At 47.5% G+C, this 18,921-nt stretch overlaps 1 protein-coding gene across 5 annotated transcripts in view; it reads right to left on the reverse strand.

Moving 5' to 3' along the window:
* The window catches only part of TASOR2 (transcription activation suppressor family member 2), a 34,437-nt gene extending 22,264 nt beyond the window's left edge, over window positions 1-12,173 (reverse strand). For 3 of the 5 annotated variants that reach the window (XM_084205350.1, XM_084205347.1, XM_084205346.1), the window contains exons 1-6: window positions 12,013-12,173; window positions 4,367-4,593; window positions 3,080-3,175; window positions 2,531-2,603; window positions 1,004-1,095; window positions 84-200 (exon numbers count right to left, since the gene is read on the reverse strand). In XM_084205350.1, coding sequence (XP_084061476.1) covers window positions 84-200; window positions 1,004-1,095; window positions 2,531-2,603; window positions 3,080-3,175; window positions 4,367-4,593; window positions 12,013-12,055 — 648 coding nt within the window. In that variant the 5' untranslated portion in view covers window positions 12,056-12,173. The remainder of the gene's footprint in view (window positions 1-83; window positions 201-1,003; window positions 1,096-2,530; window positions 2,604-3,079; window positions 3,176-4,366; window positions 4,594-12,012) is intronic. The other 2 variants (XM_084205349.1, XM_084205348.1) reach the window with 2 other exon arrangements.
* Window positions 12,174-18,921: the final 6,748 nt, after the last annotated feature.

Below are 18,921 nucleotides of genomic sequence, written 5' to 3' on the forward strand. Positions count from 1 at the left end.
TGGGAGAAAGGGCAATCCCTGGAATGTGGGAGTGAGAGAAGGGCAATCCCTGGAACCCCTGGCCAAGGGCAATCCCGGAGTACCTGGCTGCTCCCGCTGGACACGTGGCAGTCGTAGCCAGGCGAGGGACAGGTGGAGCTGCTGGGGGAGCTCTCAGGGATGGCTCTGACCTTGCCCTGCAGCAAAAACACATCCCAAGCCTGGAAATTCATGGAATCCATCTTGAAAATCCATCCAAAGGACGGGAATCCAAGGAAATATTCCCAAGAGTGTGGCTCTGTTCCCCACGTTGGAAGAGCGGGGTGAGGGCGGTGCGGCTGTGGTGTTCCAAAAATCCTGGTGGGTTTGGGGTGGGAAGAGCCAGTGCCAGGAGTGGGGGGTGGAATCCAGACAGGAGGAATGAGGAAAAAAAATTAAACCTCCCAAAATTCCTGAGAATCCAAAGAAAAATTGGAATTTGAGTTTCCATCTCACCAGAACTGTGGGCAGCGAAATCTCCTTCACAGAGAAATTTCCAGTCTCAGGGGTTTGGGTTTGGAATCAGCTCCACAAAGAAGGGAAAAAAAAATCCTCAAACTTCCCAAAACTCCTAAAAATCCAAGGAAGAATTGGAGCCTGGAGTTCAATTTGCCATCCCATGAAAATTATGGGCAGCAAAATGTAAAAAGCTCAAATTTCAAAGAGGAATTTTCAGTGTCAGACTTTGGGTTTGGAATCAGCTCCAGACAGCAGGAAGGGGGAAAAAAAAGCTCAAATTTCCCAAAAATCCTGAAATTCCAAGGAAAAACTGGAGTTTGATTTTCCATCCCACCAGAATTATAGGCAGTATAAAAATAAAAGAGAAAAAGGAATAAAAAGAGAAATTTCCAGTGTGAAGAGTTTGGGTTTGGAATCAGCTCCAGAGAGATGGAAGGGAAAAAAAAAATCCTTAAACTTCCCAAAATTCCAAGGAAAAATTGGATTCTGGAGTTTGATTTCTAGGCAATAAAGATTTGGGTTTTACCTTGATGAGTTTACAGATGACAATAAATCCTGATTTCCCTTGGTGCCAAGGGCTGGGATGGAGGCAGTCGGAATATCTGGAAATATAAACCCCTGGAAAACAAAAAAAAAAGGGAATTATCTGTCAGCAGGGAAAGTTATTCCCAAAAAATCCTGAATATAGCCAGAAAAAGGTGGAATTCTGGCTCTTTCCATTGCCTTTTTTGGATCTTCATTACGAGAAAATGAGAAATATTCTCAGGAAATGAGAAAATATTCCAAGAAAATGAGAAATATTCCCAGGAAAATGAGAAATACTCCCAGAAAATGAGAAATATTCCAAGAAAATTAAAAATCCTCCAAAAACATGAGAAATAATCTCAGAAAATGAGAAACATGCCCAGAAAATGTGAAATATTCCCAGGAAATGAGTTTTTGTGCATGACAAAGGGTGTTCATATTCACACAAAAATGAGAAATCTTCCCAAAAAAAAAGAGAAATCTTGCCAGAAAATCAATTCTCGGCTGACAAAGGCTGCTCATATTCCCAGAAAATGAGGAGCTGGAGGAATGCTGCCATTCCCTGGGAAAAACCCCATTCTCACCTGGCTGGAAGAGCAGGAAAAAGGGAATTTTGCAAAGATTTTTGCAGCAAACCCCAGGAATTTCAACCTTTGCCTTGGCTTTGGAAGGAGTTTATTCCCAAAATGAAAATTTTAAAGGAGTTTCATTCCCAGAGTGGGAATTTGGAAGGAATTTGAAGGAGTTTTAGTCCCAGAGTGGGAATTTGAAGGAGTTTTAGTCCCATAATGGAAATTTGGAAGGAATTTGAAAGAGTTTCATTCCCAGAGTGAGAATTTGGAAGGCGTTTCAAAGGAGTTTTATTCCCATAATGCAAATTTTAAGGAGTTCTGAAGGAGTTTTATTCCCAGAAAAAAGGGAATTTGAAGGAATTGCATTCCCAGAATGGGAATTTGGAAGGAAATGGAAATAGTTTCATTCCCAGAGTAGGAATTTGAAGGAGTTTTTGAAAGAGTTTTATTCCCAAAATGCAAATTTGAAGGAATTTCTTTCCCAGAGTGGGAATTTGAAAGGAATTGGGAAGGAATTTGAAGGAGTTTCATTCCCAGAGTGAAAATTTGAAGGAGTTTTTTGAAGGAGTTCCATTCCCAGAGTGGGAATTTGGAAGGAGTTCCATTCCCAAAGTGGAAATTTGGAAGGAGTTTGAAGGAGTTTCATTCCCAGAGTGGGAATTTGAAGGAGTCTGAAGGAGTTCCATTCCCAGAGAGGGAATTTGAAGGAATTTGGAAGGAATTTCATTCCCAGAGTGGGAATTTGAAGGAGTTCCATTCCCAGAGAGGGAATTTGAAGGAGTCTGAAGGAGTTCCATTCCCAGAGTGGGAATTTGGAAGGAATTTGAAGGAGTTCCATTCCCAGAGAGGGAATTTGAAGGATTCTGAAGGAGTTCCATTCCCAGAGTGGGAATTTGGAAGGAATTTGAAGGAGTTCCATTCCCAGAGCAGGAATTCCCTTTCCAGGTGGGTTTTACCTTTGGCAGGGTCCCCCAGGGTGGAGATGTTGCTGCTGTTGACACGGAGCCCGCTCTGACACACCTGCTGGGCCTGCAGGGAACAGGGAAATTCCTCTTTTCCCACCTTTTTTCCAGGATTAATTTCCAGGAAATTCCAGGAATATTCCCAGGAAATGGGTTACTGGGTGATAAAGGGTGTTAATATTCCCAGGAAATGAGGAATTCCAAGTAATTCCAAATAATTCTGAATAATTCCCCTGGCACCAAGGAAAATTCCTTTTTCTCCAATCAGATCCATCCCTAAAACCCCCCAGGGGCCAAAGAACCCCAAAGAACCCCAAATAATTCCAAGTAATTCCAATAAGAATTCCAAAGAACCCCAAATAATTCTAAAGAATCCCAACTAATCCCCCTGGCACCAAGGAAAATTCCCTTTTCTCCCATCAGAGCCATTCCAAAGCCCCCAGGAGCTGCTCCCAGAGCTTTTCCCAGCATATCTCCTGGGTGTGATGGGATAAAATCAGGGATTGGATCCCAGATTTCCCTGGAGATCCCAGTGCAGGTCACCTCCTCCTCCTTGTCAAAGAGCAGGAATGCAAAGGTCTCCTGCAGCTCCTCCTGGCTGTATCCTGCAGCTGCCTTGGCTCGGGCAAAAGCTCGGAGCTGGAAAAGAAATCCCAACATTTTGGTCTCAGGTGATGCTGATCCCAGAAAAAAAAAATCCTTTTCCCACTTTTTTTTTTCAGGATTAAGGGAAAAAAGTAATCTGGAAAAACACCTGGATGTGGTTTAATTCCTGAGTCTTAAAATCCCAAAAAATTGAGGTGTGAGGAAAATGAAACACAAGAGCAACAGGAAAAATCAGCAGTGGGAATGGGATGGAGGGATCAGGAAATGGGAATGTGGGGATTTGAAACGTGGGAATGAAGGGAATTGGAAAAGTAGGAATGAAGGGATGAAGAGATTTCAGAAGTGGGAATGAGAGGATTTGAAAAGTGGGAATGCGGGAAGGAAGGGATTTAGAAAATGGGAATGAAGGGATTTGAAAAGTGGGAATGGGAATGAAGGGATTTTCAAAGTGGGAATGTGGGAAGGAAGGGATTTTGAAAATGGGAATGAAGGGATTTGAAAAGTGGGAATGGGATGAAGGGATTTGAAAAATGGGAATGAAGGGATTTTGAAAAGTGGGAATGTAGGGATGAAGGGATTTTGAAAATGGGAATGAAGGGATTCAAAAAGTGGGAATGTGGGAATTTTGAAAGCGGGAATGAAGGGATTCAAAAAGTGGCAATGGGATGAAGGGATTTGAAAAGTGGGAATGAAGGGATTTTGACAGTGGGAATGGGGATTTTAAAAGTGGGAATGTGTGGACTTTAAAAGTGGGAATGAAGGGATTACAAAAGTGGGAATGAAGGGTTTTTGAAAGTGGGGATGGGATGAAGGGATTTGAAAAGTGGGGATGGGATGAAGGGATTTGAAAAGTGGGGATGAAGGGATTTTGAAAAGTCCAGCCAGCTGGAAAAAAGAAGTTAAAAGGAAAAGAAAGGTGAAGACGGAGACATCCCAAAAATCTGCCTTGAGGTCACTCAACAGAAAGCAACCCAGGGAAGGGAGTTCCCCCAATTCCAAAGGAATTTTAGGATTCCCAAGGTTCCAGCACTTTTGAGCACCATTGGCTGCATTGTTTATTGATTGGCTGATTGTTTATTCCCAATGGGGATGGAAGTGCAAGGAAGGGAGAAAAAAAAAGTTGGGAATTTCAAGAGGGAAAGGAAACAGAGCTGGGAATAAATCAGCATTCCCAGAGGTGTGAGCTCCCAGAAAACCCCGTTTTCCCTGGGATGGCAGGCTTACCTCACTCAGGAAAAACTCATTTTCCACCAGGATGGCTCTGCTGTACTGGAAGCCTTGCTGGGAGCTGGAGTGCAGGGAGGAGCTCTGCAGCACCGCCACGGCCCGCTGCAGCAGGGAGCAGCCCTGCTCCTCGGGATCCAGGGATGATCCTGGGAAAACAGGGAGCATTCCAGCTGGGAATGGCTGCAGCAGGGAGCAGCCCGGCTCCTCGGGATCCAGGGGAGATCCTGGGGGGAAAACAGGGAACATTCCAGCTGGGAATGGCTGCAGCAGGGAGCAGCCCTGCTCCTCGGGATCCAGGGGAAATCCTGGGGGGAAAACAGGGAATATTCCAGCAGGGAATTGCCAAATTGGCTCCCTGGGATCCAGAGCAGATCCTGGGAGGAAAACAGGGAACATTCCAGCAGGGAATTCCCAGGTCAATGTGGGGATGGATTCAGGATAGAAACCAGGGAATATTCCAGCTGGGAATTGCCAGATCAATGTGGGGATGGGTTCAGGATAGAAACCAGGGAATATTCCAGCAGGGAATTGCCAGAGTGGCTCCTTGAGATCCATGGGAAATCCTGGGGAAAAGGGGAATATTCCAGCTGGATGCTGCCAGATCAATGTGGGAATTCAGGATGGAAAAATGGGAAGCATTCCAGTTGGGAATGGCCAGCTCAGCTCCTCGGGATCCAGGGGAAATCCTGGGGAAAAGGGGAATATTCCAGCTGGGAACTGCCAGATCTGGATTTGGGATGGGGTGGTGCAAGGCTGTGCCTGACTGCTGTCCAAATCCCAAATTTCTGGGAGTTAAAACAGCCTTTGGAAAAAGGGATCTGAGCTCCTGGCTAATCCCCCCAAAAATCTGCAGTAATTGCCAGAAGGAAAATTATATCTTATAAGTAATTATGAATAATTTAAATTAATTATACATTAATTTAATAGAAATTAATTTATGACTATCATTTAGCTCCAATCATGAGATTCCAAACTCAGTGTTTGATCCCTATTTTTAAGGGCAAGTTTGAATATTTTCTGTCTTTTCAATTTTAAAAAAATTAAGATCAAATCATTCCTTGTGTCCATTTTTATTTCTCTCCAATTATTCCAGGAGGAAAAAAAAAAAGAGGAATAATTTCAGGAATAGGGGGAAGGGAAGGGGCAAGGGCAAGGGCAGGGAAAAAATCCAGATGAGACAAAAATGTAGAGGGATCTAAAAATGATCCTGGAATCCCCAAATGATCCTGGAATCCCAAATGATCCTAGAGAAACACAGCAGGAGAGGATGGAAATTTGGAGGGAAGTCTTTAAAGAAGATTTTTCTGCTTTAAACCTTTTTTGGTCTTTTGTGCCTTTCTAGATTCACTTTTTACTCTTCCTGCTTTAGGTGCTGCCTCTGCATTCTTTGGAATGAGGGAAAAAAGCAGAAAAATGGGAAATAAAGGGATTGTCCAGGTTTTGTTCAGCAGCACAAAATGACAAAAGTTCATTTTGCTCATTTTTCCTGCATATTTTCCCGTGTTTCCTGCATCATTAAGGAAGCATTCAACAAACTGAAAATCTAAAAAAAATTAAAATATTACATTTGATATTTAAGATTTCATGGATTTTAAATCCCAGCTTAGCTCAAGGGATCCAACACAAGCTCCCTCTTTTTTCTTCTGCTGGAGCACTTCAACATTTTATGTAAAATATCAGGGATTTTCAGGGATAAAGGTAAAAAAAAAGTATGGAAAATTCTTGGGAATACAACAAAAAGTCTGGGAATTTTGCAGGTGATCACTCCAATATTTTTTCCTAAATGTAGCTTCAAAATGAAAATCCAGAAAGGGGGGAAAATAATTTTAAAAATAATTAATAAATTAATAAATAAATTAATGAGAAGAAACTGAGCCCAAGTGGCTGCACCCCTCAATTCCCTCCTGGATTTTGGGGAAATGTGTCCCAACCCTAAGGAAAAAAATTCCCAGGGAAAAATCCCAAATCCTGCAAATCCCAGGGCAGGAGCAGAAGGTGAAAGTGAAAGTGGCCACGGCAGAAGGGAAAGGGAAAGTGAAAGTGAGAAATGGGAATGGCAGCGGATCCACGGGGGTAAAGTTGGGAATGAGAAACTCAGGAATGGCACTGGATCCATGGGGAGGAAACCTGGGAATGAGAAACTTGGGAATGGCACGGGATCCATGGAGAGAAACTTGGGAATGAGAAATTTGGGAATGAGAAACTTGGGAATGAGAAACTTGGGAATGGCACTGGATCCACAGGGGGGAAACTTGGCAAAGGGAAACTTGGGAATGGCACTGGATCCATGGAGCAAACTCTGGGAATGGCACTGGATCCCTTGGGAAAAACTGAGGAAACAAGAAACTTGGGAATGGTATTGAGGGAAGGAGAAACTTGGGAATGGCACTGGATCCATGGGGCAAACTCCGGGAATGGGATCAGACAGCAGGGATGGCACAGCACTGGAAGATCCAGAGGGGATGGAGGATCCCTGCCCTGAAACCCTTGGGAATTCCCAGCTGGCCCTGGTGAATTCCCACCCTTCAGCACAGAACTCAGGCAGGCACTCCTGCAGCTCCCCAAATCAGCTCCAATCCAAGGAATGCTGAGCTTCCCCTCCCTACTGTGCACAATCCATCCTCCAAGGAAGGATGGAATTCCTTGGAATTCTGCTGGCCTGCTGCTCCTTCTCCTGGGCAGCACGAGCAGAGCCAGGGAATCCTTGGGCTTGGGAAAGATCTCTAGGATGGAATCCAACCATTCCCAGCATTGCCAGGGCCACCCATGTCCCAGGTGCCACATGCACAGGGCTCTAAACCCCTGCAGGGATGGGGACTGACCCCTGCCCTGGGCAGCTCCAATGCCTGACCACCCTTTCCATGGAGAAACGGTCCCCAAAATCCAATCCAAGCCTCTCCTGGCACAGCTTGAGCCCAAAAACAGGATCAGAAATGGGATCAGGGAATGCTGAGCTGCTCCAGAGCATGGAATTCCCAGCTGGAATCAGCTCTGGGCACCCCTGAGCCTGGCTCAGCCTCCCACACCAGCCCCACTGGGGATGGTTTATCCAGCTCCTGCCCTGCTGGGATGGGATTGCTGGAGCCAGGGAATCCTTGGGCTTGGGAAAGATCTCTAGGATGGAATCCAACCATTCCCAGCATTGCCAGGGCCACCCATGTCCCAGGTGCCACATGCACAGGGCTTTAAACCCCTGCAGGATGGGGACTGACCCCTGCCCTGGGCAGCTCCAATGCCTGACAGCCTTTTCCATGGAAAAATGGTCCCTAAAATCCAATCCAAGCCTCCTCCAGCTCAGCTGAGCCCGTGGACTTCCAAAATCCAGGATTTGCCTCTGGCTCCTCTCTTTTCCTGGCATCTCTGGATGGCCTCAGCACTCAGTAACTTCCAAGGGAGTTTTCCCAACCCAGGAGGAAAACTCCAGGCTTTGGAAGTGCAGAATTTCCTCTTTTTTTACATTTTTTTAACCTTAAAATTTGAGCAGCGTTCACTGCAGACACTTGGATGCTTCAAATCCTCAAAATTCCACGATCCAGAAATTTTCCTGGCTTGATCCCAGGGCTGGAATGAGCTGGAAGATTGGGAATCACCAGCAGGATCAGCTCTGGCACCACCACATTCCACTGTGGATCTACACCAAAATTTGGGATAAATCCAGGAGCTTTTTATCATGACATAAATTCTCCCAAAAACCAGTTTGTGTTCTTCCAGAGGTTCCTTGGGATCATCTTTCCCCAAATTCTTCTGGAGTTTAACTCCTCCCATACCAATTTCCTTGTTTCCTTGTGGGGGATTTCCCAGGAAAACCAGAGTCTCTCCCTGGCTGATCCAGAGATTTCCTTCTCCAACTGATCCCACTCCTGGGAGTGGGAACAACTTCCTGAGGGGGCTGGGAACAACAGAAATTTCAGGACAAACTGGATATTAGGGAAAATTTCCCTCCTAAAAAGCATGGGAAGGGGTTGCCCAGGGCACTAGAGGGATTTAAAAGCTGGAAGTGACACTTGGGGACATCATTGGTGGCCTTGGCAGGCTTGGGAATGGCTGGGCTGGATCTCTGAGGGTTTTTCCAACTCTGGAATTCCACTTTCCCAGCTTTTGCCCACCCCTGGACACAGGGAATTATTTAACCCTGGATGGGCTGGTGCTGCCATGGGATAACAGATGTGACCTCACCCCAATTTTCCAGGCAGATGTTGGGAAGGGGATGGCTTGGGATCAGAGCAAAACCTCTGGAACAAACTGGCCTGAGGTGTCCCTGTGTTTCCTGGAGGTCTTGCCCCAGGATGCTGCAGGTAAGGAATAAAAAACAACCCACAAATGCAGAGATTCCACCTTTTCCTCAGGAAATGGGGCTTCCATGAGTTTGCAGGATGCAGCTCCACGTTCCTAAATTAATTGTCCTTGGCCCCAAACTCGGCAATTAGATGCTGGTTTGGGGTGGGATCATTTCTTTGGCTGTTTTTAACTCAGTGAGCTAAGGTGCTTGTTCCTAAGCAAACCCAGGGGCTGGACTGGATTTCCAATTGGTTTTTTTGCAATTTTTTTTCCCATACTTTTTCCCAATCACTCAGGGCTGATTCCAGCTGGGAATTCCATGCTCTGGAGCAGCTCAGCATTCCCTGATCCCATTTCTGATCCTGTTTTTGGACTCCAGCTGTGCTAGGGCAGGTTTGGATTGGCTTTCAGGGAAAATTTCTCCATGGAAAAGGAATGAGGATGTGGAGGCTGCAGATGTCTTTTAGGGCCTGACAGGATTTATTTGGATGGGTTTTAGGTGCTGCAGGGAATTCCTGGCATCTTTTCAGGGCACTCTGCAACCTTCAGAGAGCTGCACTCAAACTGGGATTTGATCTCACAACAAAACCCAAATCCCATTGGATGGGCTGGGAATTTTAGCAGTTTCCTCATGGGAAAGGATTATGTTTTAAAAAACAAACAAACATACAAACAACAAAAAAAACCCTCTTTGTGTTATCAGCAAATCTGTGTGTTTCCAAATTCCCACCCAGAATTTTGTTCCTTCTGTTCTTCTGTCTGGCTCCAACAAAAGAATTCCAAAGGAAATGTTTCATCCAGGAGGTAAAAGCTGGAAAAATCCAGCCTGGTGGAGAAATGATGGAGCCTCTCCTGCTGCACCAGCAGATGGAAAAATTAAGAGGGGAAAGAAAAACCTCCTTGGGAGGTTCAGGCTGGATGAGAAGTTGGAATTTTCCCCCTGGAAAAGGACAGGTCCCCACTGGTGGCTGGGCAAAGCCACATCCACCCCACTGAGATGAAAAAACTCCTCAGGGTAGGAATCCTCCAGCCCCCATCCTTCCACCAGCCATTTCTTGGATTTTGCAGCCTCCCGCCTGCTCCTTTCAGCTGCTCAGGAAATCCAAAATGTGGTTTTTACACATGTTACACATTAATTGATAAAGATCAGGAGTTTTTATCCCAAAACTCCAATTTTGTCACCTCACCCAGGGGTGTGGCTTCACTCAGGTGACACCTGACTTTTCCCAAGTCACCAGCACAGGAATTCTGGCACTTGGACAACAAAAAACCAACATTTTGTTTGCAAAATCAGCCAGTTCAGTGATTTTCCAGGGAGCTGAGAAAACAGCCGTGTCAGGAACAATCTCCCTGAGGCAGAGAAATTCCCTTTGGGAAAAGGGAAAAAATCAAAACAAATCCTCCAACCACATTCCCTATGGATCCTCTGGCTGGGGAAATCACACCCTGAAAATTCCCAATAAAAACAACCAAAGGCAAGCACTCAAATCCAAAGATTCCCTCAGAATTAGTGGGGTCTCACCACCAAAAAAATAATCCGGATTTGGCAAAAAACTGAATTTATCCCCCCCCCAAAAAATCAACATTTCACTTTCTGGTCTCAAAGGGATGCTAAGAACAAGGAATTGGTGACTTTGGGGAAGAAAATCCCAAGGTGGGATTCTATGGAATACTGAGGGTGAAGATCTGGGAAGGGGGAATATTCAAGCTGGCTCTGCTGCTGCCAAAAACTGCAGGTTTAAGGGGAACACTAAAAAGAAATAAAGCAAATTATGCATAAAACCGATTTCAAAGGCACCTAACAGTCTGTGGTGCAAGGCAATTAACTGCAATTAATCACAATTCTTACCAGAGAGATAAGAGTTTCTGAAATGCTCTGATAACGATTTTTTTTGGCTGGAAAACAGCAACTTCTGTGAAATCAGACATTCAGTAACAACAGAACTTATATAAAAATTCCTTCTAGAGCAGAGCAGTAATTTCCAGACTCAACCAAAGCAAAACCCCACCTTTTATAAAAAATAAAATGTTTTCTAAAAATCAAGATGAGTTTGGAGCTGCACTAAGAAATATCCATTTTTATCAAAGACTTGGGGTAAATCCATTGATTTTATGTTCTGACTTGAGTAGCCCAAAAAAAGCAGAGCACCTCCTGCACCATTCTGGATCATTCTGGATCATCACAGAACGCACGTTTTTTAGGAAAAAACCTTGGTTCCCATGGAGCTAGGAGTATGATTTACAATCCTTTTTGTGCCATCCAACCTCCTGCTTGTTTCATCTAGCCCAGATTATCCTCCCTTTAGGAGTGCAGACCTAGAGCCGGGCAAGCTCTGCTGCAACCCAAACCTCTGTGGGATAATTTGAGGACAATCTGGGATTAGAATTGTGCAAGACCCGAGCACAAACGTATTTTTCTCCCCTTATAAGACCAAATTTCAGCCCTGCAGCTGCTCCAAAGGGGGACCGAGAGGCCTGCAGCCCCTCCAGGAGAGGATCAGCACCCATTCACGCTGTTTTTATTCCCAAATCCCACTCCCGAAGGGCACCCACATCACCCAGCACGTGCGTCCAAAAAAGCACCGTGACTTTCCCAGCTGCTCAGGCCTTGGGATCAACCACTTGGAAAAGCCAACGTGTCGCTGGTGAGCCAGAGAATTTCAAAACCATCTGGTTCCTACGTGTCCGAGGCTTCCAGGAGCTCGGGGTCGGGGCCTCCCCGACCTCCCCCGGCAGCAACGGGCACGGGAGGGGGGCAAAGGCGGTGTGGGCGCTGCTCTGCTCCCCCAGGGAAGGGCGGGATGGAGCCGGGAAAGGCTCTGCTCCCCGCCGAAGAGCGGGATGGAGCCGGTAAATCGTCTCTTCCCCGGGGAAAAGTGCGATGGAGAGGTAACCCTTTGCTTCCCAGAGAAGGGCGGGATGGAGCCAGCAATCCTCCCCACACACAGGCACACTTCTCCCAGTGCAGGGCGGGATGGAGCCGGAAATCCTCCTCTCCTTAAGGAAGGGCGGGATGGAGCCGGGAACCCTTCTTTTCCTTAAGGAAGGACGGGATGGAGCCGGGAACCCTCTTCTCCTTAAGGAAGGGCACGATGGAGCCGGGAACCCTTCTCTCCTTAAGGAAGCGCACGATGGAGCCGGTCGCCTTCCCCTCTCCAAGGGAAGAGCGGCATGGAGCCAGTAACTCCCCCCCTCCTAGGGAAGAGGTGAAGCCGCTCGCTTTCCCTTCTCCCAGGGAAGAGCGGGATGGAGCCGGTCGCCTTTCCCTCCCTCAAGGAAGAGCGGCATGGAACCGGTAACCACCGCCCAACTCGCAGGGAAGGGCGCGATGGAGCCGCCCGCCCTCAGCCCCTGGCCCCGCTTACCCGTGCCCGGCTCGCCGCTCTCCCGGCGCCGCCTCTCGCCCATGGCCGGGGCTCGCTCGGGGCCGTCCCTCAGGCCGCCCTCATGGCCGCCCCGCCCGGCCCCCGGCACGGCGCCGCTACCGGGCCGGCGGCATGAGGCAGCGCGGGGCGGCCGCCGCCATCCGCCGGCCCCAGGAAGTGGAAGGATGGAGCGGGCGGGGGAGGAGGGAGAGAGAGAGGGAGGGAGAGAGGGAGGGAAGGAAGGAGGGGACGTGGGGCGGGAGCGGCGGGGAAAAAAACAGAAAGTGAAAACTGAACCGGAAAGACAGCGAGGGGCCGCCCGCGGGTTTTCCTCTTCCCGCGGTCACCGGCCCTTGGCTGCCCGTAGCTGGCCTGTCTTCTTCCGTCCCTCATTGCTGCTCCCTCGTTGTCAGCTCCTGGCTCGGCCATCGGTGTTTGCCGTGGTGGGGATCTTGTCCCAGTCTTGCCCTCTGCTCCTCCTCGATCACCTCAGCCCCTCCATGCCTGACTTCAGCTCTTCCCGCTGCCCCTTCCCTCGTCCCCTCACAGCATGGGGAGAGACCCTTTTCTCCTCCTCAGTCCTTCCCCATCAGTGTTTTCCCTTTTTTGGGTCTTCCCTCAGTTTCCCCCAGTTCCCTTCCTGACCAATTCAATGTTTGTTCAGCTCTTCCACTGTCCCTTCCCTCATTCTTCTGCTTTGAGCTCTCAGCCCAGTGCCTTCCCCAGAGCCATGTTTTGGATCTGCCCTTAGTCCCCAAACTTCTTCCCTTGTCCCCTCACATCATGGTCAGAGCTCTTTGTCTCGACTCAGTCTTTCCCCCTCAGTATTTTCCCATTGTGTTCCTTGTTTTGGGCCTTTCCTCAGTCCCAAAATTTCTTTCCTTAATCCTTCACACTTCGCCTCATGGCCAGAGCCCCCTCCCTCCCCTCAGTCCTTCTCCCTCAGTATTTTACCTCAGTCCCCTTCCCGATCCCCTCAGCCCCTCCACACCTGACCTCAGCTCTTTCCACAACTACTCAAGGACAAACTCTCTCCTTGCTGGGCTGATCTGGGCAGATTCCAGGTGGTGCAGAAAAATGAATGGTTTATCTTGTTTTTCTGCTTAGACATCCGTGTGTGTGGCCTGGAGCCACCCTGTGAGGTACTTCGGGGGTATCCCAATCCATGGGGGACAAGGAGACATCGGTGACAGGGATGGGGCTGAGGGAAGCACTGAGGTGAGGGACACAATAATGGGGTGAGGAGATGAGGAAAGGGGACAGAAGGGATAAAGAAATATGGAGAGAAGGTCCTGAGGGGATCGGGGAAGGGGTTTTGAGGAGATTGAGGGAAGACACTGAGGGGGAAAGACTGAGGTGAAAGAAGGGTTTAAGGAATGCTGTGAGGGAAAAGGGACAGGAGGGATAATGAAATATGGGGGGAAGGCCCTGAGGGAAGGGGCTGAGGGGATCAGGAAGGGGACTGAGGGGAGGGATTTTAGGGAAATTGAGGGAAGGCTCTGAGGGGGAAGGACTGAGGTGGAGGAAGGGTTTAAGGAATGATGTGAGGGAAAAGGGACAGAAGGGATAATGAAATATGGGGGGAAGGGGCTGAGGTGATCAGGAAGGGGACTGAGGGGGGGGGATTTTAGGGAAATTGAGGGAAGGCTCTGAGAGGGAAGGACTGAGGTGAAAGAAGATCCAACATGAGAAACTGAGGGCCAGAACAGATAAGAAATGATGGGGAAAGGCCCTGAGGGAAGAGCCAAAATGAGGGGCTGAGGAAAAACACTGAGGGGCGAGGACTGAGGTGAAGGGAGGGGTTTAAGGAATGATGTGAGGGAAAGAGGAAAGATCCAAAACAAAGATCTGAGGAAGGCACTGAGGTGAGGGAAGAAAACTGAGGGGATGAGGGGGAGTGACACAGAAGGGGGGAGAAGAGGTGAGGGAAGGGGACGGAATGGATAAAGAAATAGGGGAGAGAGGCCCTGAGGGAAGGGACTGAGGGGATCAGGGAAGGGGTTTGGGGGAGGTTGAGGGATGGCTCTGAGGGGCAAGGACAGAGGTGAAGGAAGGTGTTTAAGGAATGATGTGAGGGGTGAGGAAAACAAGGAACAAGAGGAAGGTCTGAGGGAAGATCCAAAATGAGAAACTGAGGAAAAACACTGGGCCAGAACAGATGAAAAATAATGGGGAAAGGCTTTGAAGAAAGAGCCAAAATGAGGGGCTGAGGGGATCAGGGAAGGATTTTGGGGGCATTGAGGGAAGGCTCTGAGGGGAAAGGACTGAGGTGAGGGAAGGGGTTTAAGGAATGATGTGAGTGGTGAGGGAAAGAACAAGAGACAAGGAATGAGAAACAAGGAATGAGAGGAAGGGGACTGAAGGAAGATCCAAAATGAGAAACTGAGGAAAAACCCTGGGCCAGAACAGATAAAAAATGATGGGGAAGGGCTCTGAGGGAAGGAGGTGAGGGTATCAAGGAAGGAGCTCATTAATGTCCCTTCTGATGGTTCTGAGTTTCCTCACTCCAGTGTTGAACCCTACAGGGAACAGAAGAAGCCGGGGATCATTTTTAGGTTTCACCAGGCTTGGCAGAAACACCAAAACCAACAGCGAATGTTGCAATTGACTTTGGAGAGGGAACAGGGAGAGCTGGACTTGCCCAACCTCTTACACAAGAGGGTTTAGGAACACCCTGTCCTGAACGCTGGGGCAAAGGTTGTGTTTGGCTGAGCAAGGAGTCTTGGAGGGGATTCCACTTGGCATCCCTTTTGGCAAGGAGCTCCGTGGTGCTGAGTCCATAATAAATTCACAGAGGGGCTGATCCCTGATCCTTGCTGAGCTGTCTCCATGCTCAGTGCCCAGGCTCTGCTTCAGCTCTGCTGATCTTTGCAGGAAAGATTGGCACACAAATTCAAACAGAAGGAACAACAATGGGCCAACTCATTTATGAGTCACTTATTAGCCAAATAAGTCAGGAACGTGCCCTTACAGATATTTCACCCACCCTAAGAATTGGCCACAGCAGCAGCAGAGTGCAAAGTGCTGCTGCCCAGTGAAAAAAATGAAGTCAGGAGGGAGAAAAAGTCATTTTTTGGGGGGAGGAAGGAGCAGGGCACCATTTATAGCAGTTTTTATAGCATCATTTATTTATTATTATTTCTTAATTTTTATTTGTTTATTATTTAATTTTTAATTTATTTATTATTTTTTATTTATAGCATTTTTCACAGCAAATTTGCCAGATCCATGGGTTTTTCTCGCTCCTGCTGGCAGATAAAAACCTGGAATTCTTGCTGAGACTGAAATATGTTCCTGGTTGCCCTTAAAGGGGGAAAAATCCACAGGCTTGGCCTAAGAGGTGTGAGGAGGTCTCTGTGATTTTGGGGGGTCTCGAGGGCAGGTCTGCAGTCAGAACATCCAAGTGTCCACCTGCAGTGGGATCATCCAGTCAGTGTCCCAATGAAATCCAAGTATTTTAGTGCTGGGAGCTGCTTCTGGTGAGGAAATGTAGAATTACAGCTCCTTTTTCGTGCTTAGAAAAACAAAGAATTCAAAGGAACTTCATCATCAGCACTTCTGATGGCTCAGACTGGATCATCCTAAAAAATCTTTTCCAATTATTTTAATTACAATTCTTTTGTTCATTTTGCTGAGGAGAGGAACTGGAGCCTCTGGAGGTCAGAGCCCATTTTAAAGTGGTGTTTCTGTCCCTTTTTGGTGCCTCATGACTTTTTTGGGTGGTGACAAGCCAAGCTCATGATGTCACCGTGGTGGGGACCTGGTTCCTGGCAAGGCTTTATTTTGACTTCTTTGAAACCTTGACTCATAAGGCTCTGGCGTACTTAAATGTGAATTTTAAGAAGTCATTTGGAGTTTTATTTCCCTCTTTCATTCAGAAGAAAAAGAGAATTATTCCACGGGTTACTTCGTGAAGGAAAAGAGTTGCAGTGGAATGACTCAGGTGGGAGTTCCTGATGACATCAGGGTAGAGCAAATCAATTTATTAATTATTGACTGTGTGGGGCAGTGCCAGGAGCCCAGGGTGAGAGCACAACCTGCAAACACCGCAGAGGATCCTTCTCCTGCCCTGCCCTAATCCCAGAAATTCATGGAAAAGCTGAATTTCTCTGCTTTTCTCTTATTTCTTACCATGGCAATGCTGATTTCTCTATTTCCTCATGCTCATGGGATGGTTTGGGTGGGAAGGGACCTTAAACATCTCCTGATTCCACACTCCAGGAGTTCTTCCATGGGCACCTTCCACCATCCCAGGTTTTTCCAGCCTCACCCCGGACTCTTCCAGGGATGAGGCAGCCACAGCTTCTCTGGGAATTCCATTCCAAGGCCTCACCCCCCTCCCAGCTCATTTGGGACGTCACCATTTGGGTTGGCTTCCCTTGATTTCCTAAAGTTTGGGATCGTTTCTGTCTCTTCCATCAATTTTTGAAGGCAATTTTGACAACAAGGCAGCGATTTCTCCAATTTTCTCCAAAATCCGTGGGTTTCTGCTCATCAGCTCAGGAGGGCAGAAATTTGCTCCCCCATTTCTGTTTTCTCTAAAGAGGTGTCAAACCAAAACAAAAAAAGGCATAAAATGCAAAATCTGGACCTTTTAACCCAAATTTTTACTTTATTCCACTCCACTGCCAAGGTGGGTGTCAACCCTTACCCCATTCTTCACTCACTCAAGAAAAACTCCTTTGATCTCTAAGACCTCACAGCAAATTTTATATTTTATTTTATTTTATTTTATTATTTAATTTTTATTTTTTTATTTTATTCGACTTTATTACATTTTTATTTTATTTATTTATTCATTTATTTAATTTTAGGCCCAATTTTATTTTATTTCCCCTTTAATTTTTGTCACACCTGTCAAAAAATGGTGAAAATCATTAAAAATACTCCATGAAAGAGCATTTTATTTTATTTCCCCTTTTATTTTCTTACTTCTGTCCAAAAATTTGTGAAAATCATCAAAAATACCCCGTGAAAGAGAATTTTTGGTGCTTTTTCATGGGGTCTTCATGCAGCGCTCACAACCCAGTTCAGGTTTTTGCTTTTTGCTTTGATTTATTCCTGGTTTTGGTTTTCTTTCTTAGCAACTTTGACATCTTGCACCTTTAGAACCCCATGGTGCTGCTCGAGTGGTGATGCCAAACATTTCAAATAGTTTTAAGTCAGGCCTAAAGTTAAACCAGCCCTGAAAAGAGGCTTGAACTAAACCCAGCTTATTTGAATTTAGTGGTGTAACTGTAAAACCACAGAGAATCCTCAGGAAATGACTCAAAGGTGACAAGGAAGGCAGAAAATTCTCATTTTCTTCAAGTCTCTGCCATTCGCCCCCCCCTTATTTTTCACAAAAATTCTCAATTTCACTTTTTAATTCTTAAAAAAGATAATTCCTGCTGCTGCTTAGCTGAAAATTTTGCAATATAAACCTGAAGATTTCTGAATATTGAGTTGAAATATGAATTATTGACATTGATTATTGCTCTTTACCAGGTCCAGCTGGAGCCAGCAGAGATGAGCTCTTTCCAAAAGGTTCGATCCTGGCAAAAATCTTGGAATCATGGAATGGTTTGGGTGGGAAGGGACCTAAAACTCCTCCAATTCCAGGGGCAGGGACACTTCCACTATCCCAGATTTCCCCAAGCACCATCCAACAATTCCAGGCATGGAGCAGCCACAATTTCCTTGGAAAAATCTCTTTGTTCGGAGAGATGCCAGCCTGGAAAAATCCTCCAATTTTCCCTTGGCAGGATGGGAGAATTGTAATTTTTATGGAATTATTGCCATGGAATTTCCAGCTCCATTGTTTCAAACAACAATGAATTTATGGAAATTCATCCTGCAGGGCAACATTGGTATTTTCTCCCAAATTGGAATTTTCAGGAGAAAAACATATATGAAAAACCCCTCCAGTTCTCACTTGTCAGGATGAAGCAATTGTAGTTTTTATGGAATTATTGCCATAAACTTTCCAGCGCCATCATTTCAAACCAGTGCCCCTTTCCCCATCCCAGTACATCCGGTACCCCCGCTTCCCCATCCCAGTCCCCCTGTTCCCCATCCCAGTACGTCCAGTGCCCCCTGTTCCCCATCCCAGTCCCCCTGTTCCCTATCCCAGTATGTCCAGTACACCCTGTCCCCTATCCCAGTCCTCCCAGTACCCTGTTCTTCTATCCCATCCCCCCAGCCCAGTGCCCCCAGTACCCTGTTCCCCATCCCAGTCCCCCTGTCCCTCATCCCAGTGCCCCCAGTACCCTGTTCCCCATCCCAGTACCCCCTGTTCCCCATCCCAGTGCCCCCAGTACCCCTTTCCGCACCCCAGTCCCCCCATTCCTCTATCCCAGTACCCCCAGTACCCAATCCCCCCATCCCAGTTCCCCCGTTTCCCCATCCCAGTGCCCCCTATTCCCCATCGCAGTCCCCCCAGTACCCCATTCCCCATCCCAGTGCCCCTGTCCCCCCATCCCAGTGCCCCCTGTTCCCCATCCTAGTGCCCCGTTCCCCATCCCAGTACCCCATTCCCCATCCCAGTGCCCCCAGTACCCCATTCCCCATCCCAGTACCCCATTCCCCATCCCAGTACCCTGTTCCCCATCCCAGTGCCCCCTATTACCCCGTTCCCCATCCCAGTGCCCCATTCCCCATCCCAGTGCCCCCAGTACCCCATTCCCCATCCCAGTACCCCATTCCCCATCCCAGTACCCCATTCCCCATCCCAGTGCCCCCAGAACCCCATTCCCCATCCCAGTGCCCGCTGTTCCCCATCCCAGTGCCCCCAGTACCCCATTCCCCATCCCAGTGCCCGCTGTTCCCCATCCCAGTGCCCCCAGTCCCCCGTTCCCCATCCCGCTGTCCCCAGTGCGGCCCCGTAGTCCCCGCACTACAACTCCCGGCGTGCTCCGCGGCGGCCCGGCC

This window comes from Fringilla coelebs, assembly GCF_963513975.1.
Source record: "Fringilla coelebs genome assembly, chromosome: 5".
In the NCBI taxonomy this organism is placed as follows: Eukaryota; Metazoa; Chordata; class Aves; order Passeriformes; family Fringillidae; genus Fringilla; species Fringilla coelebs.